The 26,260-nt window shown below is 42.2% G+C and overlaps 1 protein-coding gene across 3 annotated transcripts in view; it reads left to right on the top strand.

Moving 5' to 3' along the window:
• The first annotated feature begins 3,655 nt into the window (after positions 1-3,655).
• Positions 3,656-26,260, top strand: part of LOC117900705 — an 83,314-nt gene continuing 60,709 nt past the window's right edge. The window contains exons 1-2 of one of the 3 annotated variants that reach the window (XM_034811160.1): positions 3,656-4,234; positions 15,110-15,205. In XM_034811160.1, the coding sequence (XP_034667051.1) occupies positions 15,151-15,205 (55 nt within the window). In that variant the 5' untranslated portion in view covers positions 3,656-4,234; positions 15,110-15,150. Of the gene's footprint in view, positions 4,239-15,109; positions 15,206-26,260 lie in introns of all 3 variants that reach the window. The other 2 variants (XM_034811159.1, XM_034811161.1) reach the window with 2 other exon arrangements.

Below are 26,260 nucleotides of genomic sequence, written 5' to 3'. Positions count from 1 at the left end.
ATTAAAAATACTTGGCAAAGATGTTAGTTATCACTCGATAAGGAACAAATGAACCTACCATAACAAGCATTTTCTGAAACATTTTTAGTTAGAAATTACCAAAGGACAGAGCTACCTCTAATGATTTGTTACAAAATTAAAATTCGTACGAGTCTCGTCCGTGACATCTCATCGGATTTAGTCCATCTTTGACATCAAATGTGTCCCAAGCATTGCAGTGATCCGAAGAAAACTGCTGACAAATTCCCCAAGCAATTACCGAGCCATTAACTGGTGATGTAACCACTCATCGACTCCGTTACCTTCAGGCATACACTTACATATCTACGTGTGTATATCCGTTCAAACTTGGCACACATACATCCAGAGGACATTGGACAGGACAGGACTCGACTGCAGGAACATAATAAAGCAATAAAAGGAAAAAAGGAGAAAGAATGGCAGAATGAAAGGACGAAGGAGAGGTAAATGCCGGTGAGGGCAACTAAAGAGCCGCAAATGCTGTCTGCCTGCCTGCCTGCCTGCCTGCCTGGCAGCCTGCCCTCCAATCGCTCCCTTTCTTTTGGCTTTGTCTAATTTATCATCAAACCGGCAGCAGGACAAAGGACATGCGGTGTGGTGACCATGGAACCAGCTGGCTTCCTGACTAACTCAAAGCCGAACCCGAACCCGAAACTGAACCTGAACAAACCTGCGGGCTTTGGACATTCAGGAGGTTGTATATGGAGGTTTATGACTAAATTGAAACAGGTTGAACAGGAAAGAGTCTTAAAGGTGTTTTGCTAGTTCTTGGAGGTGGAAAGATGCTCCAAGGGATGGACGCCGAGTGCTATTGGATATAGAAAGAGGCTCCAAGTAAGAGTACTTCGTGGAGGAAGAAGTAGCGCCTCTCCCTATCGCATCCCTTCCTTGTCAATCATTTGACTCTTCACTTGAACCGATATCTGTTTACACACACACACACACACAAGACACGACAACAGCTCCGAGATCAAAGCGAGCGGACAGGCGACTGCCACTTGAACACTTATCCCAAGCCAAACACAATCCCTGTGCCAGTCCCATACCATTGAAGGTCCCTCCGCCCTGGGCTTATCTCACTTACAAGTAATTGTAATATTATCCCTAATAAGCAAAAGATTGATAGCATTCTTGGGAAAGCCATAGCCCTGCCATAAAAATCTCTCAAGTCGGTCGCGGGGGGGAGAATTATTAGAAGAGCCTCCTCACTCGACACCAGTCCAGAAAAGGACACAAAGGATGGCCGGTTATCTGGTTTGGACTATGGACTGACTCCTCGTCTCATCATCACTTGAGTAAACAATGTCATAAAATCATCAATCAAATCCTGCTGGCCTCCTGCCACTCCGAGCCTTTCCAATCTCTGCCATTGGCCGAGCTCCTTTCTGGCATTGGATGGTCCTTTGTGTTGTGTTTGTGCCTCTGTCTCGGGCCCTAAACTGTTTAAGCAAACAACACAGCACTGGACACGCGTCCGGATTTGGTTTTTGGCTTGGGTTTACTTTTACCCTCTGCCCTCGGCCCTCTCCTCGCCTCTCCTCTACCTACACGTACCCTTGCCCTCTCCTGGCGTCACTGGACCCTGGGCCTGTTAATACAATTAAGTGTTAAATTTGTTGCTGCTTCTTTTGGGGTCTTCGGACAATGTTGGGATATTTGTAAGTCGGGCAAATTGTTTTATGGGCGTGCCGCTATTTACATTATAAGTAGATATGGGATATGGGCCCTGTTCTTGTGGTTTGAGTAGATTTTCCGTCGGGATTTTCTCAAAGGGAGATTCGGCTGCAAGATGGAAATGACATTAGCCTGTCGCAGGGGGCAGTCAGAGGGGCACGAATGGTATCATAAAGTATGAAACTTTATTCCATGTTTGTCTATAATCTTTATTAGGTGTGTGTTTCTCACTTGGGAATTGCCACCATCTAAATTAGCTCGTCTTAATCATGCTGAAGGGGCTTAACAGATTAACTGTATGGAAAGTTAGTGGTCAAGGTTAAGCGCTATTTCTTTGGTCATAGCTAAATAAAGTTTTCTTAAATTTCTGAAAATTAAAGAGCACATTCGTGCTCGACTTTACTTTAAGGAAAGCCTCCATAGACTTCTGTGTATATTTTCGCATTGAACCTGCGTACCAAAAATAAATGTGAAAGAGTTTTTTTAGAGCTGTCCCCAAATGTCTGACCTTCGTTCTTCAATAAAGCTACAATTCCAGCAAGATCAATCATGTCCAATCAGTTGATGATTCACCCTGACCTACACCCACACATCAATACACACACGCCAACACAAAACCCCAGCCAGAACATACACAAATCTCTACCAATGGGCTTTCAGAACGCTTACAACGCTTCACAAGCTTTTGGCACGCTGCAACGGGATCTCTTCCACCGGAGTGGAGCTGCAGTTCAAAGTAAAGGGTTGGGGTGGGCTTCTCCTGCAGCAGGTTGCAACGAACTTGGTCTGCTCAGAGCACACAACATCGAACATTACCCCGTTTCGAGCTGCCAACATCGAACATTGCCCCTCTTCGAACATATCTTACGAGGTTCTAGCAGCTAACAGCTAGGTGGCGCTACTAGCACAACATCAAATGTGTTGTGTCTTTCTCTGGCTGGGCTACTTTATCACATTATCTAGTCCATTGTCTAGCTAAAATGTTCAAGTTTTGTACTATCTGATGCAGAGCGGAGACAGCTGACTAGACAGATATCTTGTCTTGGACTAGCCAGCAGGATATTTCAGAATATGTACCCGCGAGAATTTCACTTCAATTGTTTTGTCTAAGTTTTGCAGTCTGTTTTTCTTTGCCTCTTGTTCATGCATAATTTTGTATATAATATTTAAAGTAAATGCCATCGGGCATAGTTGTTTGTTGTTGCTCTTTTTGCGGGTTGGTGTTAAGAGTTTCTTTTTAAATAATATCCATTCGAAAAACTCGGTATAAAAGACGGTTTATAGAGTTTTTAATTGATAAAAACTGTTTTAAACATTGTTAATAAATAAATGAAGTTGCCTTTGTTGAAGTTGGAATGCTTTCCCACCAGTTAACATTTGATTTCCACTGCTCAGATATATGCTTCAGAAGTTATACCACTTTCAAAATAGCCACTGTGGGTGGCTTTTCGGCTTGAGGTGGTGCTCATGTTGACTAGTCAGATAGCTAGACCTGGATATTTGAGGATAGCCATCCCGTCGGGATGTTTCTGTTATCGTTATCTGTTATTTCAGTGTTCGTTTTCGGGTTCAACCTTCGGTTTGACATTTGCCTGCCTCGGCTTCGGCTTCGGCTCGATGTTGCATGCAACCTTTGGTATGACCATGAAGTATCTATAAAGAGGTCTCGTCGTCGGCAGTGTTCCTCGTCTTATTTCCTAAAATTTGCTTGTCGACGCGGAAGGTTGAGCGCACACTCCATGTCGTTTCACTCACACTTACAGCGAGAGTCCTTTCACTCGCACTCATTGACAGCATTGTTACGCTCCCTTATTTTTGCCGACGAGACCTCCTTATACAGTTGCTTCATGGGTACGACATAGGCAGCAAACTTGTACACGAAACGGCCTTGCCACCAAACCGAATTCAGTCTCTGACGCGCGCGGTCGACAGAACGCTTGGAATAACGGTTCTTCTTCTGTTCTCTCAAGCATCCGACAGCCACCCACCCGCATCTACCACCCCAACAAATGCTCTTCGCTTCTGAGATTTACAGTTCGTGCTCGTGACACAGTGATGCCAAAGCGTGCGAGTGTGCGTGTGTGTGTGTGTGCCAGTGTAACCGTTAATCGGGTTTGAAATATTTCAAATACAAAAAAATCTTTTCGAATAAAAAAGAAATCAAACGGATGAGATGCCTCAATCGCTGCCGCAGACCATCGGTAACGGAACAAAAGGCATCTAGAGAGCAATTGTTAAATTAACAGAGATTAAAGATTGAAACAAAGAAACGAGATATCTCTGCCGGTGTGCCCCTGCCAGTGTGCTAAGTGATACAATTCTCCTCTCATCTGTGCATGTCTGTGCGTGTCCACCCGCGTGTGTGAGTGCCAGTGTTATCTGTCTAACAATTAATTAGCATTTAAATCGCTCATTTATCTAACGTTAGACCATCCATCCGAAAGGCCCTAATCAAACAGCTCCAAAGAAAAACGTGAAAGGTGAAACGCTGAACCCAAGAAAGGGGGAGAACGAGAGGCGAAAACGAAACAACAAATTTGTAAGTAAGTGTGTCAACCTGTTAATTAGCATAAAACAAACTGAAACCAAGCCAAATTAAATTACACAATAATACACAACATTGCTGAACTTTAAACCAAAAGTACTGGGAAAATGTTTAAGGTGGGGGCCAACAAAAAAAAGTGCGTAAAAAACGTTCGTCCTGTAAAAATAACAAACATTTGCATTCAAATAAACACGAACAACACCCGCAATAAGTGCTGGTCCTGCTCCCCTCGGGTATGTCCTTTTTTTTTTTGGGTCAGAAAATGCGTCCGTTTACATTGTTGTTTTTCGCTTTTTTCGCGAGAATTTTGTAGACATCTTTTTGTGTGCAATATTTTGTTTATTTCTGGTCGAGTTTTAGCGTGGAAAATGGTCTCCAATTTGTCGAAACCTTGGCCGGAGAATCGGGGATTTGCCAAAGGATTTGCATACATTTGCAAACTGTCAAAATGGCTTAATCTCAAAGATTTTTTTCTGCCACACCGAGAATGAGAAACTAAAGTACTGTCTGTTTCCGGATTGAACAGCTACAATTTTCGTCGATTTTTTCCTTTGAGCATAGATTAAATTTGTGAAATTGTTCCAAGTGAAATATGTTGATTAGGCTTTGATTAAATATATGCTTCACGCACATAGAATTGATGTGGTTGAAAGGGTGAATATACTGAGTATTATTTATTGATCTTGTGGAAAAATGAATATGTGTTCTTAGAAGCTGGGTTTTTGTTTTGAAATGTTCCAAAACACATACACATTTTCGATGATTTGAGTGGAAGCAAGATAAAGTTTTTGTGGAAAATCACAGGCTTTATTATTCAATTTGAATTTAAGTTTTTGTTTGTTGGCGCAGAATAATTGTATGTAGATTGGAACGGATTATGGCATATAAAAGTGGTGTATAAAATTATTGACCTAATTTCAGTTATATTAAACAACACATTTTGTATGGAGATGTTCGAGATATTGCTAATATTTGAATGTGGACTAAAATAGCGCAGAAAGTAGCCAACTGAAGAAGTTGATGCACTCGCATTTGATGTCATGCTCCCTCCTTGTCTTCAGTAAATTCCTTCTTGTCCTTCATCTTCATAGCTGCCGTTCTTATAGAAAATACTCAATACCAAATAGATTCCATCTAATCTCCATCCATTTACACCTGAGAATTTCCTGTAGCTACAGCCATAAGAGAGCCTAATCCTCTTATAGTTTGTTGATTGCTTTCGGTATTTCTGGTGTAGTTACAACTGTACAGGAAAGCTCTCCTAAGACAGCTTGACCTTTTTGCTCCATGGCAAATCCAAATTTGTAAACCATCAAGTTAATGAAAAGCCCTTGACTTGTCTGCTGTAAATGGAAATGTTGCTACGGGCGAGACGGACAGAAAAAAAACACATCCAAATTGATCCCAATTGTCAACGATTTGAGGCACGCTCTACAAGAGTGGGCCTCGACAGTCGTGTGCCCTATTAGCCTCCAATAAAAATTAACCTGGCCCCCATCCAACATAAATCCCAGACAGCCAAGACATAAATCTACGGACAGGCCGCTAAGTCAAATGAAAATAGCACGTTTTCACTCCCGAAAAAATATTTTCATTAAAAGTGTGGAAAAGATTCACAATACGAGTATGTGAAAAAAAACAACAGACAGCCGGCAGCCAGCAGGCAGCAGTCGAAGAAAGAGAGAGTGCTTCTGGGAGGCTGACTGGCTGGCTGGGCTGGCGGCGATGAGATGGAAAGGGAGCATCAACATTCATCAATCTGTCAGTGGGGCCTGTCAGCTGTTTTAAGCACCCACAAAGTGCTGTTCCAGGCAGACCCAGAAACAACACAACAGGAACAAGCTTCAGCAATTCGGAGACGCCACACAGTCAGTCATTCAATAAAGATTGAACCAAAGTGAACCAGCAAAACCAGAAGATAAGAAGGGCAAAAGAGATGCAGTCGAAACTGTTGATGCTCTTGCGATCAACCTGCATCATTAGTTTATCAATATAGCCGTAAGATAATGTTTTAAAAAAGAATATGCTAAAAGATAAGCTTCATCTTCAGAACAAACGCCTGATAAAAGTGCCAGCACCCAGTGCTCCGAAAGAGTAACAAGATAAAGATGAATCAGTCTCTTTTGAAACATGGGGACCCGAAGACAAAACACACAAAATTTAAATGTGAAAATTTCGGAATGCATTTCTTGTGGCCCTTTCGACAGACGGGTCATAAAATTGTTGTACTTTTTCTTGGGCAAACTTTGTTCAACTTTTTCTTTATTCTGTTGGTTCATTGTTTTTTGTTTGCTGTATACTTTTTTGCGCTTAGCCACGCGCAAAACGTGCGCCAATCAATTCCAAAAAGAACCGAAACAAGCGAAAGATACGAAAAATACAACAAAAACAAGAAAAAACCCTTAACCGTGTGAACATTTTTACACTCCCACGGCAAAGGCAAATTAAGGAAAAAGCAACAATAACCAAAACCAAAATGAAAATGAAAATGAAAAGAGAAGAAGACCGCGTCAAGTCGTGTTAAAATTAGAGACAAAAGCAATTTGTCTTTGTGCAATACTTCAGTCGATACTCAGATACAAATGTATACTTGGAACCACTCGAAAAAGTATCTTGCAGATACAGCTACACATTTACATCTGATGAGCCGACTGGGCCTGGGCTGCTTGGGTCTATTAAGCGAACGTGTTGATTGATTTTTATTTTCATGGCATTACATGTAGATAGAAATCCCACACACAACCGCCACACAAATTGTGTGTGTTTTCCCCCTTGCGGTTTCTTTTTTTTGTTAATGAAAATTCGACTCGGTTTTCCCTTCCAAAAAAGGAAAAGGGAGGCAGACAGAGATGCTGCTAAATCATTCAGCACTCGAGCACTGCCAAGGGTTTGCCTTGCCGTCTCTGGTTGATTCTATTAATTACAGAATCGAGCTGGAAAGTGGGTCTGTCGCACGATGTGCTGGGGGAATCAATGACTTATTAAGGAGTCTCAGTTCAAGTGGAGGGGAGTGGGAGTTTTCATGCTCTGGTTAATCTGTTTGCCTCTTGAGCGTTTGCAAAATATCTGTAAAATACGCGTTAGTTAGCCCTAAAATCGCTACATTTAGTTGGGAGAGGTTTAGAGTTGAGCCAGTCCATCTTTGATCCGCGGTAATCCAGTTTAGAATCATTTGATGTTCTGCCAAGGACAGAACCACTTTAGTCGACATTCTCTTCTCCTCAGTCCTCCTCCCCTCTGCCTCAAAACACTTTTTTTTTTGTCAACACCTTAGCAAATAGATTTCAGTGTCGCCCCAGCACTTAGACGACTGCTGCTGATTCTGTTGGCTGCCAGTGCCACTTGCCACTTGCACGACCAAAAATTGATTGATTTTATTTGCACAAAAATGGAAAAAGAAAACTTCTTTGGGCAACTCTTTCCCCAACAACCAGCAAAAAAAATCACCCGAGTGTTTTGTGGGTCCAAAAATGGTGGAAGCGTCAGGCAAGGGACAGGGGAGTGTTGGTTGAGGTATCTGTGACTGACATTTTGTGGTTAACTCATTTACACAGGTCCGCCAGCTCTTTGCCCCTTTTGACCTGGCTGAAACCGAGGGCTGCTTCGGCCATCCCCTCGTCTATGAATATTTTCATTATTTAGGGCTGCATTGGGGACCATCTCTTGGCTGCTGTCTGGACCCAACTCTAACTTTACGGGTGTACTTTACCAAAATGCAAATTCCTCATTCACTTGTGGCTTGAAAATTATTTGATATTTCTTGGCCCGGCCATTTCGACCCCATTTTTGGTGTGGTTTTAGTGTGCATTATCGATGAGAGGATGTTTTTCATTTGTTGGAAACTTCACCTGAAAGCACTCTGCATAGTTGTGACTCGATTTCATTTCCGTTGCTGCAGCTGCAGCTGCATCTGCAAGAAGCAAAAATTGTCATGAATAAATGATGATGATGGTGATGACGATAATGGTGGTGGTGCTGCAGAAGCGAAGACACCCAAATATTTTACACAGTCAATTCTCATTTCATTCGATCTCATTATGAAGAGTATATTGTATTTCTGTAAATATATTTTACTTTTTAAATATATTTGAAATCAGCAGCAGCTGTGGAACATCACCAGCAAGAGCCATATATTTTAGTTCACATTTTTAGGATAATTTACCAAGCTCATGCATATACCTGAAGTCCTCTACATAGTCCTGGGTATCTCATTGTCGTGGCACTCTAAGTTTTACCTTTTTTTTACTAGCTTCCATAGCTTCCTCTGTGTTTTCCCAAATTTATGGCATATTCCCAATTGATTTGGTTGGGGCCAAGTTAAATAAAACCTTTGTCGCCTTCGGTCTCTGTCTCTCTCTCTTTTCTCTTGCCAAAATGTATGGAGAAACCTGGCACTCTGGCAATTAATTTGAGCCCTCGACACTCCATGGAAATTGTGTGCAGCTTTTATTATTTGAAATGGGTTGATCGAAAATTCAAAAATTTCTATGAAAAATGTATGGATAGACTTTTGATTGAAATTGACTTAATGCAAATATATTTATACATATACTTGTATTATATTCATGCTTTTCGTGGCTGCCAGGCATTTGTGTTGAGAATAATCAAAGGCATATTTTTGTACCATGGAAATTGTATTTATCTGTACATTTTTTGTATATTTTATTGAGTACATTTTTGATTTTATCGATTTTATTGGACGTTAGTTTTAGCTAAGCGTTGAAACAAGATACTGAAAGTATAATATAAATATTTTGTTTAAAGCCAATAATCAGCAAAATGTTAAATATTCAATGGATGGCATGGGATGGACATTTTGTATGACAGGGATGCAAGAAACAATTTTTCAATAAGCAGAAAAGTTGAGAGTATAATGCCATCAAATATGCAAAACATAAATAAACAAAGCTTTGCCTAAAAATCCAAATAAATTCCCATAAATCCGTGCAAAAATTAACATCTTGAATGTGTAATTGAAGGCCCATAGAACGCTGTAAAAAATTACAATGCTAAATACGTAATTGCAAACCACTCTGGGACACAATTTTTCACACTTTTCCTGCCATTGAATCATTCCAAATTTACAACAGAATATTTATTTCACACAACTTGAAATTTAAAATAAATTTCGAATGTAAAAAAATGTGAATATTGTTATTTTTCTATTTATTTGGTGTAGCTACAAATATTTATTACAAAGTGCTACATTTGTTGTATGGCATAAATATTGGAATTTATTTGTATGTATGCAAACATATGCAGAAACTAAAGTCAATTGCCGAAAAAAAACCAAGGAATATTCTTTACAATTGCGAACATATTTTTGCATAAATGAAATCAAAAATTGAAACCCAAAAAATTATGGCAAACAAATGGAAAATATAATCACACACACATACATTTGTAAGCTATTTTCTGGGGCAGAATAAAAAGTTGAGCTCTCGATTGATTGACAGTCAAATTAGCGGCAAACAAATGGCGAGAAGCCATGGCAAATAATTTATAGAAATGCGCGATGCATATATGGATGTATCTGATGTGCGTATATTGTACGGTTCTATGGCAAATCAATCAAATAAATTATGGAATTGTGTAAGGCACATTACGGCAAATGGGCGAAATGGGCAATCCAATAGATGCAAATCAATAGGGATACGGGGGCATGGGCATGGGGGCATGGGCACATGTGCAGCAGACAATCATCATTCACTCGTTCGCTCAGTCACTCAGTCAGTCAATCAAATGTTGCACATTAGGATGGGGAGCAGGGTGCTGCCGGTACCTCAAACAGCCTCAAGTGGCATAAACAAGCCAGAAGCTCTCTCTCTCTCTCTTTCCATAACGGAATTGGCGCCGGCGTCGCTGCAACCTAATTTTCCAATATACTCGCACTCGTACTCCCATCGAACTCTTTTCGGCCTTATAGCTACTGGCGCTCTATCAAATATGGCAATCATATGCTGCTGCCGCTGCCATCGAATCGAATGTTTACACAGGGACGGGCGGTGCTTTCTATGGGCCATTGGGGCATGGTGAAGAGATGTGGCACACGCATCATCACTCATACGTCACGTCGTCTGACTTGTATATCAATTTGGGTGGGATGGAACGTGCAACGAGCGGGGGGGAAATGTATGGGATCCTCATAAAAAAATACAAATGAAAATTCATGGATGATGGATGCGAACGAATGACAAATGCTCTATGAAAATGGTCGTGGGGGATGACATTCAACAGTTTTAAATAATTGAATGAGTGGGATTAAGAAATTAGTTGATTGAATAAGTGCTGAATACAATAATCTTAAGCAAACTTGAAATGTTCAGACCCAATATGACTTATGGTTTGAGCTCCTACAAAATGACTGGGAAAACTGGCGTTCAGATAAGGATCAAGGCAAAGTGGAATAACTTCAAGATTTCCATGGCTTGCTCTTACATTTACAAATGCCAAACTACCAGATTGCAACCCCTGCCTTATGCCATAGCTATCGAACTCCATCTATAGTGTATGCATACGGGCAAGCAGAAGTACGTGCCTCATGCCTCATGGCTCAATTCAATTGCAACCCAATTGACGTTTGCATAAATATTTTCTCCTTCTCACTTTTGCCTCTTTTTTATGGTGTTCTTTGCTGCTGGTGCCGGTTGCTGCTTCTACTCTTAGTGATACGCGAACTGCCCTCTGCCCGAGTTTGCACAGTTTATAAATTTTGTAAGTTTCCCTCAGACCCCAGTGCACATTGTTTGCCTGTTGATTTTTTATGGCACTCGATGCGTGTTGCTCTTTAGCACAAAATAAACAAATTAAAGCGAACAGAATGCCTCTTCTTGTTGTTTATAAATGCTCCTCATGCTCAGTGCTATTATTCTTTCCTTCTGGTGGTTGCTGCTCTTGCTGTTTGTGCTGCTGTTGTCGGTTTATTGGATGGCTTGAGATTTCACATTTGCCGTAGGGCCCGGTCCGCCTCCGTTTTGTTTATGGAGTTTTGAAATCGATTTGGCAACGCCACAAGTGGGCGCGATCCCTGTCCCCAGATCCCCCATTCCGCCATCCAAAAGAATCCCAATAAATTCTATAAAAAAAGAACTTCTCACTGCATTGGAAATCCGACGCCTGCTTTGCCTGTACATGCATAAATTTTTTATTTATTCGATTTGACTTAATTAATTCCCATCATCATCATTTTATTTTGGGTAATTTTTTGAGTGGTGCCTCCACAAACATTTTTGTTTGGGCAACTTGATCTGCCTTCAATCAAGTCAAGTGCTTCTGTGTGGCTGAAAGAAATTAGTGCGATTATGGGTTAATATTCATGAATATTCTTTGTGGGGCAAGGGCTTCATAAATGTGTAAAATTAGCTGGTTGAATGGGGCGGTGTATGATTTGTGTTTAATTGCTTTTTGTTTTTAGAGGTTTACTATGATTTGCTAAGAATTTAAATAGAGATTTGGTTGCTGCTTTCAAAAGGTTGATCCCCCTTCTGTGTGAATCTTCATTCTAGTAAAAATAATTGTATTAAATATTTGGCAGCAGACCAAAGACCAGAGATGCATATTTGACTTTTATTTATTTCTCTTCTTTGACTCCGTCTTTTTTCTCAGATGATAAAAGTCTTCTGGCAAATTTATGTTATACTTCCAATTAAAAACTATCATAAATATCAATTCGTTTTCGTTTTGACTTGAACAATTATGAATAATCCGAAATCCAAGAGAAATCCACATATAAATAAGATAAAAACTGAATATTGAATACTTTATTCATCCAGAACTGTTGCTAAAATTCTATAGAAACCAACTTTCGTCTACCAAACTATAACCCTGATCCCTGATAAATGGCTTCATTGAACCTTGGAAAAGGGAACCTCTTTCGAGTGGGTGTTTTATTTTACCTGCTGAATAATTTGGGAATTTTTGCACTTGTAATTTGAACATTTTTATGCTACCTCAGAGGCGGGGAGTACGCCCCACGACACACGCCCCCTCATCATTCGGCTACATGGCCATAAACCAAAATTCAATTACCTCAATACGCTCTGGGCCATGATATTGTAACCTGAGCTGAAGAAGCACGGAAAATGCCTGGGGTGCGATGTGGGATGTACTTTGTAGGGGAAAGGCGACCACAAAGAACAAAACATTTCTTTTTTTTGGCATATGCTAGACGATAGAAGGACAGGGGGGGACAGAAGACAGGTGAGGAAAAGTCAATCACTCAAATAGGAGCTGTAATTGATAACTTTTCAATTTTCCACAGCCAGAAGGTGGCCAGAGGGGATGGGCTTCTGTCCTTGGCAACATTACATTTTCCCCAGGATGCACACATGGACGAAAGAAGTAAAAGTTCTTCGAGTTTCCATTATTTTAGTGCCTGTCCCCATGGCACTTGTGGGGCTGCTGCCAGCTGCCCTTTTGTCTTCTGTTCATTTGTCATTGTGGGTCGAGAGAGATAGACCCCTGGAAAATGAAGGAGCAGAGAGAGAGAGAGAGAGAGTATCATATGATTTCCTCATTGTGCCAAAAATTCAATTAATTTTTCAATAAATTTGACTTCTAATTACAGTCTGAGGGGAAGTGCAGTCAAGTGTGTGGGCGTTGGGGCATTCCCCAGAGTGTGCGTCTATCTACTCATTCATTCGATTACACTTTTCCGCCACTTAACGACAGAATTATGCAAATGAAGCTGCCAAAACACGCGAGCCATGCGAGATCGTTTCCCCGAGATACAACGAATTGGGATTGCCCTTTAGAGGGTAGCAAATTTGGGGCAACAAATGAGCAAAGTTGGTGGAATAAATCAGTGCATCGAATGATAACGAAGGCTTAAAGAGTGTGCAACGTTTTTGCAGCTGTTCTATAAAATCCGTATTGCTCTTTCCCCATTTTTCCATTCTAATTGGTTTGATTTTGTCGTTGCCTTAAAGTTTTCCGGTACAAATTTGTTTGACCTCAATCCCCGTGTACTGCGAATGAAGTCTTCTCACCTGGCTCAAGTTATTTGGGGCTCTGGCCAGGACCCAGCTCAGGGAGAGAGTATCGCTGACAGGCTGACATACGAGACCGGCAGCGCCACCCCAAGGAAACCCAACAACAGGCTGGGGAGTCGTCGTCTCAGTCACTTGTGACTGTATCGCATTTGCTTTGAAATTAGTTTGCTGCCAACGAAAAAAAACAGATACGGAACAGAGAAGGAGGCAACGAAACGAAAGTAAAGGAAAATGAGACGTGTGTGACGATGTTAGAGCTCCGTGCACCTGACGAGGAGTGCTGGGGCGGGAAGATTGTCTGTTCATGCAACAATGAGGCGGGGAAGGATAGGTGGTGGTGGTGTTGCCTATGGCACTGAGTCCTTGTTGACTTGTTTCGGAACGAACAGATACAAGGCTCAAACATAGACAGCTACAAGAAAAAGACACATTATGGGAATACATTTGTAGTGTGAGTTGAAGTTTTACATCTGTCAGGTAGGAGATTGCATGCAAACACTTTTTGACAATCAGTCCCAGGCTCTACACGGAATACTCTGCTCGTTTTCTCCCCGTACTCCATTCTACCATCCACACACCACAAAATGTCTTTCCCTTTGTCAATCAAAGCATTTCATTGGCCCACATCCATGCGATATAAATATGAGTGCGACTAGCATGTCAGAGAAGTTGGAAAGTTTCAGGGTTTTAGGCGGGGGTCACACATGCAGTAATTGCTTGGCGAAATGCTCGAAAATGGCAATCGGATGCCAGCTGTAATGGAAAATGCATGCTGGTCTCTGTGTCCTCTGTCCTGCAAAATGTTATAAAGTTTCCTCATTATTGTCAAAGAGTTTTCTTCTATTAAAGTTAGGAGTGCAACAAGAGAGTCAAACGGATTCAAGATATTTCCTTCAAGTTCTCATCTCCCCGATTCATTCATCATCTCCTGCTCAGCTCTCCAGTCAATTGATCAACTCTGAGCTGCACTCTCCATACGGAGGAGACCTTCAATTGTCCATCAATTAGAGACACATAAGGCCCAGGGCCTAGCCCAGTCTTTCCATTTAGAGCGCAAATTATTCATGATTTCCATGGAAACCCAAAAGAACAAAGCGAACAGAGACAAAACAGAGAAAAAAATGAATGGGAATCCCAAAAGAAAGCAAAGAAGATAAATGACCAACAATTAGTCACACCTACGATGACAATCATTGAGCGATTTTCGAATTCAATGGGATGTGTGGCTCGATATGGTAGTGATGGAGGGGCAGATATCCCCCCTCATGGATGGACAAAAGTTGAAATCCAATTCAAATCCAGTGGAGCCTTTGGGGTCAGGTCTGTTCGGGCAGGGACAGGGCGGACAGACACTAATGAACATTTTCGATGGCACACACAAAAACAAAACTTTCAATTCGAGCTTAATTGTGCCTCAGGGCTCGGGGTGTACCGATTACAGAGGGGAATACCAAAATGCATGCTCATGTGTAGTTTTGATTAGCGTCAGGTGCCATGTCAAACAGCAATTTGTGGCCCAACGAATTGTTCTATCAAACTCCGCCCTCGTGCTCTTCCCTGGCAGAAATGACATTTGAATGATGACAACGAATCGGCGACTGGTGTCTGATGATGGGTAACAGGTAACAGATCACAGGTGACAGGTGGCGTCTCTTCCGCTCTCCCCTCCCCCCTGCACTTGTTGTCGTTGAGGGTTGGGCGGCACACACCCAGAACCGACCATGGAAATGTCTCTATTATGCCCAACCAAACAAGCAAACAAATTACTTCTGTCTGCCTCTGATGACTCAGAGGCGTGTCAGAGACTCCCTCCTCCCCCTTTCATTACGCTATTTATTTTTCCATTTCGTTTACGAATTGTTTTTTCTTTCCATTGCAGAGAATCGTTGAGAAAGCAGTAGAGGAACACCCGCAATCAAAATGTTTGGCCAACACACTTTGCTGGCCGCTCTGCTCGTCATCGGCACATTGAAAGGTGAGTGCGAATCGAATGCAAAATTGAACGTTTATTTGTGTCTGCTTTGGGTCACCATGGAAACTCTACCATACCATGACCAAATGTTACCCAATTATGCAGACTTCATTTGTCAACGTTTTTGGCGAATATTCAAATATGAAATTTCACACTCTGGCTGACATTTGCCAGTCAGGCAGGGGCAGAGGCAGAGGCTGGCTGGGAGATACAGATACGGAGGCAACTCTGACCGCAGCCAGGCGCCGGGCTCATGGCGTGCCTCATAAATTAATTTACACTTGAAACTGGCCAAGCCAGCAACAACAAACAATGGCAAAAACAACACCAAGCGTGCCAGTGGCACCAACAAAAAATAAAAGTTTTTTTTTTGCAACAACAACAACAGCAGCAACAGCAACAGCAGGAGCAGCAGCAACGAAATTGAATGCTTTATGCCACCCATGGTGCGGTGGCATTGCAAAATTGCAGTTTAGAGTTTGGCCGGGCAAACGTGGAGTTCGTTTTCACGAGAGGGAAACCGAGCGCCGGGTACACTGTACAGTGGGAACGATCAGATCATGTTCGGAATTGAATTGTGATATTCAATGACTTAATTCTCAAATGATTCTTTGAATCTGATGCCCATAGAGGTTATTGAAATTGGAGTATTTAATTGTAAAAGGTGCACTTTGCTCTGCATTTTCTGTACCAAAAGCAAATAAGCTTTGGTTTCCATATTCCCAGCCTGCTCTTTCCTGACCGCGCTTTTGAGAAAGTTCTGCTCTTCCATGAAAAAACAACAAACAGAGAGAGAGAGAGAGAGAGAGAGCGGGAACCTGGACCACCATGTAAGAGCGCCCTAGCTCCTCCCCCCTGCAGCTCGATCCCCTCTTGCGGTCGTTATCAACGCGGGAGCCACGCGTCTGTTTAATTGAAATTGACGCTTACTGCGTTTACTTTCTTCGCGCATGAATTTGTTTATTAACAATTCCCTAAAAAAAAGCGCACAAGAAAGGGGCACGGGAAAGCGGGGAGGGAATGGGAGCAAGAAAATGGGAATTTATTGAGGGTAGTCAGGGAAGCTGAGCAAATTGCTGTGCGGCGGCACTTTGTCGACTGTCGTAATAATTCTGTTGCAATTGAAATAAATTAAATTGCATGCGGAGCCATTGTCGTCGTCGTCGTTGTCGTCGTCGCCGTGGCCGTCGCCTGTTTTCCCCGTTATTTGTGTGCGCTTTTGTCAAGCGAAGTTCCGTGTGTGCGTGTGTGTGCCTGCGCGTTTGGCATCCACATTCGAAACCCATGGCCCCAAGCCACCCAACACCCCGCTTCGCCACCCCACCGAATGCAGATGCACTAAACCACAGCCCCAAACCCATCACAAACCCAAACCCGAATCCACACCCGAACCCGAAACCCGGCAAAGTCATCACATCTCGTGATGTGCACATGTCACTGCGGCATTTGTTTAATTAACAAAAACGCCGAGCCCGTGCCCGGGCCCCCCTGTTCTGCTGCTCCTCCTCTGCTGATGGTGCAGCTCTGTGGATTGTGGGTGCTAAGTGGTGGCCAGGCTGGCTGTAGCTCCCCATATTCCTCACTCTCGTTCCGTTTTCAAATTCAGCCAAAAAAGCCTTGCGGTTGTCAGTCATCGTTTGTCTTTGTAATTTGTGCCCTGATGAGTTATACTTTCCGAGTGCGCGTACGCGTACGAGCACGACTAGTACCATGTCTGCCCGCCCCGACTGATTAATGTGGGAATGTGTGTGCCTGTGGATCATGTGTTGTGTGCGCGTGGAAGATGAAAACATTTGCTGATGCAACTGTGAACTTTTGTTTATGAGACAAGACAAGCAAAACACAAATTTACTGCTGAGTAAATGCTGGAGGAGTTGGTTTCCCCCTTTTGGGTGCTTATTGACTGGGATTTCTAACAAGGTTTATAATGAAATTAAAAATTACAGTCGATACATGCATTAGGGGTGTGTTTTTCTGAAGGATACCTTTGAGATATTCCAAATGGATACCCTTAAGACAATACAGATAACTGTATTAGGTGTTACACAGTGCGAAATCAGAGTGGAACCCAAGTAGAGCGAATGTGGAACTTAAGTTGACACCAAGTGCGTCGAGAAACAAATATTTCCCATTAATTGTGCATTAAAAATTAAATAATATACATGAAAAATATGTGGATTCCATGTGGAACGTATCCATTCAAAAATGTATGTACAACTGAAATCTCTTACCTTGCATGCAACCACATTTTATCTCCTTGTTGAACCTGTTAGATTTCCAAGTTTTCAACAAATTTTCCAAAAAAAAACCACAAATCAGCTTGGCGGTAATGTCACACAACCAAAACTTTCCCAATAAAATGTTGAGCAAACTTAAACCAAACCAACAACAACCGCATCACAAAAACCATTTGAAGAGTAAGAAAAACGGAAACGAAAACTGTTGCTGACATTTTCCTAGAAGGTTAAGACTGGGCGGGAATGGGAAGACGAATTCAAGAAAGTATGGAAAAACATTGAGAAACATTAATCATTTAATTTGATAAGCTATAAACGAAGTTTGCGATAATCTTTTTACGTGCAGCCACAACAAGGGGAACGGAGCCCATAGAAGGGCTCTCGACATGCTCTCGTATTCCCTTTCGACTTTTTTACTTTGTCTGGGTTTTGGCTTTTTTTTTGGGTGCTGGTGTTGGGGCTGGGATTGTCGTTGGAGCTGGGGTTCGGGGCTGGCTTGGGTGTGCTATTGACGCATTGCATGCAATTTCAATTGATTATGCTACGCTTGAAGGGGTTTTTGGCTTTGCTGGCACACTGGTGCTGGGGCTAAAAAGATGAGAGACAGCTGGAAAGAAAAACTACTTTTGGCTTTCACTTCACTTGCAGACAAGGGCAGCGGCAGCGCAACGGTCGCCCTTCCAGCGTGAGTCGAGGGTTGGCCAAACTTGTCGCATGAAAATGCAATTCAATTGATTTATGTGCTCAATGCAATTACTTGAGAGGCAGCTAAGCGTTGGGGGAAGCGTTGGAAAACCGGGCAGCAGGCAGCAGGCAGGCAGCAGGATGCCGGAGCCTGGCTGCGTGCCGGGTGCCGGGTGCCAATAAAAATCCAAGTTGCCCCTGCAACTGACAGCCGCATAAATTGCTGCCCCCCAGCCCTAGTCGCAGCCACAATTCCTATGGCAATGGCAACCCTAGACACCTTGTCACTAGGTGCGAAAATATTCACCCCTTACTCTCGCTCTCGACCGAAATTAAACCGCCCAAGTCAATGGGCGTTTCTGGTGCCGCCCAATTAAATTTATTGCCAACTCTTTTGTGCCTGCAAAATTGTTTTTAATTGTCCTTGGCAATTAAAAACACGCCCAGCAGCCAGATAACGTGGAGCACCCCCAACCTTCGCCCCGATCAGACCACGTCAGAAATTACTTAAGCAAGCAAGTCGTGTGCCCTGGATAAACACAAATTTCAAGCAGATAAACTCAAGAGCCATTTGTGGTCTACGTGGTGGAGAGTAAGAGTGGGTTAAGACAGCGCGTAAAGCTGGGAAATTAAATGCAGAATGGGTTTCCCAACGTTTAAGCAAAGAACATTCTACATGAATGTAGATTAGACCCCAAGTCTAATCATTCATTCCGAAGAAGCAATTGCCACACAACAATTTCTAGACTCTCAATATTCCCTTATAGTCTCTGTGTTTCAAATAGATTGTAGTCCAAATTGATCTACTAAAATTCTGTAATCTTTTGACACAATTCATCAACATCAAAAAGAAATTGTTGACATTTTAATAGCGTTCTTTTAATGCTCAATAAAACAATAAAGTAGAGGAAATAAATGTTCAAAAGAAACTAAAAAATAAAGTGAATAATTGGATTTTGGGAATGCGCATTTAATGCTTTTGATTAGCAATAATATAAGTGGTTATTAAGATAAGGTTGTGGCAACGCGGCAAATTAAAGTACATCATTTGGAACGATCTATGCAACTGTGTCATTTACCACTCTCATTTCCTCCCAATAGCCATCCCTAGTCCTTTAAGCCAAATCAGGAATCGAAGCTCATTTCGTGACTTCCTTTTGTTATCTTTCCATCTTAAAAACTCATCTATAAAATGTCCTTTCAATGCAATTCATTCCACACTCTCCCGCACCCTGAGTGGAAAGTTTAGCCTTTTGCAAATGAATGATTTTATGAGGAATGAATGACTAAGAAATGTAGTACCTGAAAGCCGCTTCAGCTTCATCAGCCTGCAGCCGAAACCAATGAAAATCTTTATCCCTTTATTCTGCCATTTTTCCCTGCTTTCATTTCCGTTTTTTTCTGTGTCCCGTCGTCGTGGACTCTCCTTAAGAGATGCAAAGTAACTTCTGTCCGAAAGCAATGTTGCCACATCTTGAGGCACTTTTTAAGCCACTTGCAGCCGGTGGTCTAGCTTCCTTTAGCTATCTCCGCATCGAATTTTTTTCAGCTTTTCCCCCGGCTTTGCCTTCATTTTTCTCTTTGCATAGAAAAATCCACAAAATCGACATAATGCAATTTCATCTTGGTTCTGTTTTTTCCCCTGAACAACTCCCTCCATCTGCCACTGGTCTTTTCTTTTTTTTTATTATCTTTATTATTAAAGTGGGTTTTTTTTGACGGACGAATGATGCGGAGTTGCAGTGAAAGTTCCCCGGAAAGAGAGCTTCCGCAGACGGACAATGTTTTTAACAATCAGTGGAAAAGTTTTCAAGTTGGCTCAATTTTTCACTTGAAGTCTTCTGTTTTCTTTTCGTTTTTTTTTTATAACAAAAGAAGCTTTTCTGCTGTTTTTTTTGTGTGGTGAAAATTAAAGTTGCTTGAGGACACCTTTTTCTGCAATATTTTTTTAGGATTTTGCAGTTTTAAGTGACGAAAATTGTTGCAGAAAAGGATTTTAATTGCATTTTGGAGAGAATGAAATTCGCATTTAACTCTGTGTGAAATCTGCATCAAACTTAAATTTATTTTACCAAGAAAATCTTTACCTCCCTTTAAGTCCTACCACATTTTTCGTGGAAATGGAGCTTGTCATTTCTCGGGGCGACTTATTTGGTTTCTGTTTGCATCGAAAAATCTACAAATCGAACTCATAAATCAAACTTTGCTCCACATATTTTGCTCCCTCGTTTGCTATCTGTGACTCCCTATCTGGCTTTCCCATTCCCATTCATCTCTCCCACTATCTCTGCTCCCCTCGGCATCTCTGCCAGTCTAAATATTTCACTCACTTTCCTCACATTTTATTCAAATTCAACGTGTTGCTTTATCCAACCTGCACATCCATCGTTCATAACTTTTGCCTCTTTCCATTTGGCGTTCTCTGAACCGTCCATCCTGGTCTCTTGTGCCTGGTCTGGTCTGGTCCACCCCCCCGTTCCTTCTGGCCTGGCCTAGAACAAGCAAACACCAGTCGACGAGTTATGCAAAAAATAATCAAAACAAAACCAAATCTTCTATGCACGGAATTTACTTTTTTGTGATATAAATTCCATTTTGACGCGGAATTTTTGTTCCAGGAGCCCCGCATGGTTGGGTGTGATGTGCAGGGGGTAGAGAATGTATCCTGAGCTTTGATGAAAGGAGTGAAATGCTAACTTTTCCTGTTCTAGTAAGCCAACGTTAAAGTGTAGTTAAAAGTTGGGTTAGAGTAAGGCATGGGTATGGAAACCAAAGAGGGGAGAATCGTATGAAATTTACGAAAAAAAAACTCCACTAAAAAGAACTTGCAATAATTTATCCGCTTATTTCTAACACCAAACTAACACTTTTCTTGGCATTACGAGGTATCTTCTTGGTCTCTCTATTCTCTTTTATCTCCCTGCCATATTTATTTGCTTTCCATGTGATTATTATTTCATTTGCTATGCTATTCCCCTTTTTCATAATTCTTGGCGACTTTGTTTGTTTTAATTGTGTGTGATGGTGGGAGCTTGGGTGATTGAGGGGAATGTATTGGGCGTACATGTGGGGCACATTTCCACGTTTTACGCTCCATGGAACGTGTGGCAAATTGATTAGCATTTAAATTGCTTGCAAAATGTGTGGCACAAACAGCAAAAGCAACCGAAACAGAAACACAGCAGCCTCAGCAACGAAAAATTAAGCCATAAAGCTGAATGCAGACCAGAAACGGTGTGTCTCCCTCTCCCTCTCTGTCACTGTTTCTCCCTGGCATATGGTTTGGGGCAAGGTATCACCCGCTGTAGCTCCTACCCCTCCTCCCGCTCCCACTCCTGAATGCCCCATTTGGATTCCCATTGCTGCAATGAATTGCAAATAACGCATTGACCGCACTGCACCTTTGCCGCCACCTTTTGCGGACAACTCGGGGTGAACCCCAATCCCATATTCCAGGTGTGTGTGTGTGTGTGTGCGATATCTGTCTCTCCCTCGGACTGTGCCCCCCCACCACATACCCCTCTGCCGCACTCTGTTTGTGCCGCATGTTGCTGCTGCCATCGCACAACAGCAACGTAAATGGCAGCAACAGAAACAGCGGCCACATGCAATGCGTTTACCGCCAAAAACAGAAAACTTCTACAAACCAAAAAAATACAAAATAAAACAAAGAAACCTACAACAAAATGCAGCGACAACACCAACAATGGGAAAAAAGAAACCCAGCAAAAAAACGCCAAAATAAAAGAGTGCACAACACGAGCATAAAATTTTTCATGAATTTGTAATTTATGTGCTAAAATGTTATCGTTGTTATCGCTCCTTTTGTGTTGGTGCGAGTGTGTGTGTGTGTGTGTGTGTGTGTGTGTGTGTGTGTGTGTGTGTGTGGGAGGTGAATGAATGTGTGTTGGCGTTCCTGGTGTAATTGTTATATACGCTTCAAGTGGATATTATGATTTACAGAGCAGGAAGCAAATTTACAAATGATTTCTGAACCAATGTCGAGAAATTATAGCGGCAGAATAAATTGCTTTCATAAGGATATTTCTAGTTTACTTTACTGATAGCTATCATAAGAAGTGACACATCTGAAAGGGTATCCACAGCTTCGACCTTTCGTTTTCGTTCCTCTTGTGTCTGCCTTTTCTGCCGTTGTTAAAAGTTGTTGGCCAACGAATTGTTGAGCACTTTCGGTTAGCATCAATGGAATAGTGAGTAGTGGTAGTAGAAGAGACGGGATACGGGAAGTTGGATATTGGATAGGGATACTAGAGCAGACAGAGGTTTTTGTTAAATTTCGAGAGTTTGTTTAGCTCTTAAATGAAGGGAAAACTACTCCGAAAACAAAAGGTAAACGAATACAACAGACAATTTATAATTTTGTTAGTTAACGCTGGAAAATATGATTTAATTTAATGTTGAAAATAGTTTGGGCTACTGATAAATCTAATTTAATGTTTTCCACAGATCTTTGGGATATTTTGGATATAGTTTTGACTAATTTGAGTTTATTTATATGCATTATTCAGTTACCTTATTGCACCTGCATTGTGTTGGGTGTATTGGTTGTACTTTTCCACGTGTCAGTTCTGGCAAAAATTCAGTTTCTTCTTTTGTTTCACAAGTATGGCAGAATGTACTTTTGATTATTCAATAATTGTTGCTCCATTATTCCACTAATTAAATATTCACACATCGCTTTTATGATTGTGTTCCACATTTTTCGCAGGAATTTCTTTCATCTCCGCTCCGTTTTTCGCTTTCGCTTTCGCGTTGGCTCTTTTCATCTTTTCATGTTTCCTTTTAAAAATATCATAACCAATATCGATGACAACGAGTTCCTCCGCCTCCTCCTTCTTCTGCAGCGCCAGCTGCGGTCCGTTCTTAATATGACAAAAACAAAACAACAACAACAACATCCAACCAAAAGAACAACAAACAAACGACTCAATTTTAAACTGTAGAAATTTCTTTTTTACTTGCGTATGGCTTCTGTTGTTGCTGTTGTTGCATATGGCAGGCCATCGTTAAATCGCGGACAAATGTTCCTACTGCTACCCCGGACTCACGCGCCACTCCTCCTCCACCATCTCCGGAACGGGGGCAGGACGATGACGTGGCCACTGATGAGACGCCAGTTGTCCAGCCGCAAAACATTCAATTGAATCACCCCAACGACAGCAACAGCAACAGCAACAGCAAAGTGCTCTAAAGGCCCTGCGTTCACACATGCGGGCTAAGGAAGAGAGTTCAGGGCAGAGGATTAGAGTGGGAGGGGGAGGAGTGACCATTGCAGTATCTGCTCAAAGGTCACCGCCAGTGCTCTGAGCTCAGACCTTTTTCCAATGTTTTTATTTTCGTCTGGCCGTGCGCGCTAAGTAAACCGATGTTCCAGGCATTAAACTTGATAATGAAATTGAAAAATATACACATAAAAGAGTGAGAGCAAAAAGATGGGAAATTGTAAAGGGATTGAAGGGGGGTAGTTGAAGTAGGAGATAGATTTATAGATACCCTTTTTGCACTTCTAATAAGAGAATGGCTGAATACTTATATTAGAAAAAAATATAAAAATCTGCAAAACAAATAGAAGACTAATATTAAATCATATTCCTGTATTCATTCACCCTCTATGCACAAGTAAAAAGTCATTTTTATGCAACCTCCAGACCATCTTCCATGACTTAGTTGTGGGAACCCTTAGCTGCACGCGCTGCTGCTCCATTTGTTGGCTATTCCTCGCTCCTTATTTGTTGGCTCAAGGCAACGGATCACCATACAGTACATATACATATCCATATCCATTAAGCTGCCGCCGTCAGCTATTCATGTTCGCGCTCACGTCCAGCCTCTCTTCTCTCCTCTCTTCTCCTTCGCGTCACCCCGCTCTTTCTCGTTTCTTCGTTTGTTTTTTCTGTCATCGGTTTTGTTTCGTTTCGCTTAATGCAGCGCGCGACATGCAAAGCGGTCAATCCACTGTTCCCTTGCTCTTTGGCCTCCACTGCCAGATCCAGATCCAGCACTCCCCCTGCTCCCGCTACTCGTGGTGCTCCACTTGGCGTTGCCGTTCCCCCCCCCCCGACTGACCTTATCTTAGTGTACGTTCGACGACATAATAAAACTCGCTCTGCTTCGGTTTCTCAGCACATTTTGTGTGTGCGAGCTCGCCTCGTGTTGAATTATATTTTCTCCTCTCGTTTTGGGTCCAGAGAATCGTAAAACATTTGTATAATGCGTTCACGTTGTAGCCAGAAGATCGTTTAGAGGTTTTTCCCATCTAGATAGAGTGGCCCACATTGTAAGCGGTGCAATGGACAGTGCGTTTCGGCATTATAAATGCTCGGTATGGCATGATGAATAAGTTACTAAATGCTCACATGTTTCAGTGGATATTCTACTCCCACATATGCTTACAGTCATGGCTCTTAGTGTACCCATGCGTAGCCACCTCCATTTGCATTGCGGAGGTGGCTCAGTCTCCATTCAGTCTTACGGCTATCAAATATTGAGCGAGTTTTAAGTGACACTTTACATCAGCCCTGACACACGCTCTGTCTCTTCCATCTCCCTCTTTTACTGCATCTCCCTCTCTGTCCCGCTTCGCGTATCTCCTCAAGTGCAGTTTGCTTGAGGATCGTAAAATGTATTTTTTATGGTTGAAGGCTTTTTAGGAATTGTTTTTCTGGTTGCGCTCGCTGCCTTTTGGCTTAGATGATGAAAAACTTGTGACTTCGTTTATCGATTGACTAAATTTTATGGCTTTTCCTTAGTTCCCCCCATTCCACCCTCAGACCCAAACCCCTGCCCAACGTCTGCTAAGTTAATTTTCTTTTGTGTTTTTGCTTATGTTTATGTTATAGTTTGCCTCAGGATCGTTTGATCTTTCCCCCCCTCCATGCATCGCGATGCTCTCGCTTTTTCCTAATTGGAATTCTGGTGGCATCGGTTCCGGTTTCGTCATGGCGTTGAAAACAACGGAAGCGGTGTGGAAACTGCACTTGCAGGGCAGCGATAGTGGGTGGTAATTGTGGCTGGTGGTGTTTGAGCTGCTCGGCGGCAAAAGTTCTTTCTGCTGTCTGCTGCTGGCGCCTGTCAAGCAGCAACGATATAAATCGGAAGCTTCCTGCAATTTCCGTCATTGACAATATATACGGGCTGCATACAAAGTTGTCTCCCAACTCCCCAACCATTTGCACTCTTTCTACTTTGAAACCCTTCCCCACTCCCACCAACGCTCCTTTTATGCCCTTCAGGTAAATATGTATTTAGATAAGTGTCACTTATCTTCTAACGAAAAATTCCCATTCTTTCCCAGCTCTTTCTCTTTCTCGCTCTCTTTCCTCGTTCTCTTTGCTCTCACGGAGACACTTCAAACTGACTGCCGCACACGCAATTAATTCTCTTAATTGAAATTGCTCCCCCGCCTGCAACAGAGAAAGAGAGAGAGAGAGAAAGAGAGAGTGAGGGGGCTGCCTGCTGCCCCACCTAATTGGTAGTTACTCTGCCACGGTTAAGGCGCTGTGGGTGTGACAGGGAGCCTGGGAGCAGGGAGAGAGAGGTCAGGGCATACGTAGTATCACTTGCATGCGAAAGTGGCGCCCCAAATGAATGCAACGAGCAGAAGCTGCTGGCATCCACAAAAGAGACGGAAGAATGGGAATCAAGAGATGGAATGGAATGGAAAGGCGAATGAGAAGCAGGAGGCGGCATGGCATGGCATGGAGTGGAATGGAGACTGGGAATCGAGAGAGATGGGAATCGAGAATGAGAATGCATGAATGAATGAATGAACGAACGAATGGTCATGCCATGGCACAGTGGATGGGGCTACAGAATTTATGCCAAGCGCACAATTAAAAAATATATCACAGTTTTTTATGTATAAATATTCCGCCTAACCCACTCATATTTTTCCCTGCAAAGAATTTGAATTCCAATTAGTTTAAAGTCTCTGCGGAAAAGATTTTAAAACGAAAAAATGTTTGCCACATTCCACAAGCAGCACATAAAATAAAACCCATCCCAATGGGGTAACAGTGATTAAATATTCCGAAGAAGAAACCATAAAATTATCTCTTTTGGGCCATTAAAAGTATACTTCAGGGAATAAACTAAGCCAACGAATTATTTACAACAA

Source organism: Drosophila subobscura, chromosome U, assembly GCF_008121235.1.
Source record: "Drosophila subobscura isolate 14011-0131.10 chromosome U, UCBerk_Dsub_1.0, whole genome shotgun sequence".
In the NCBI taxonomy this organism is placed as follows: domain Eukaryota; kingdom Metazoa; phylum Arthropoda; class Insecta; order Diptera; family Drosophilidae; genus Drosophila; species Drosophila subobscura.
This window is presented reverse-complemented; position numbering and strand designations above follow the sequence as displayed.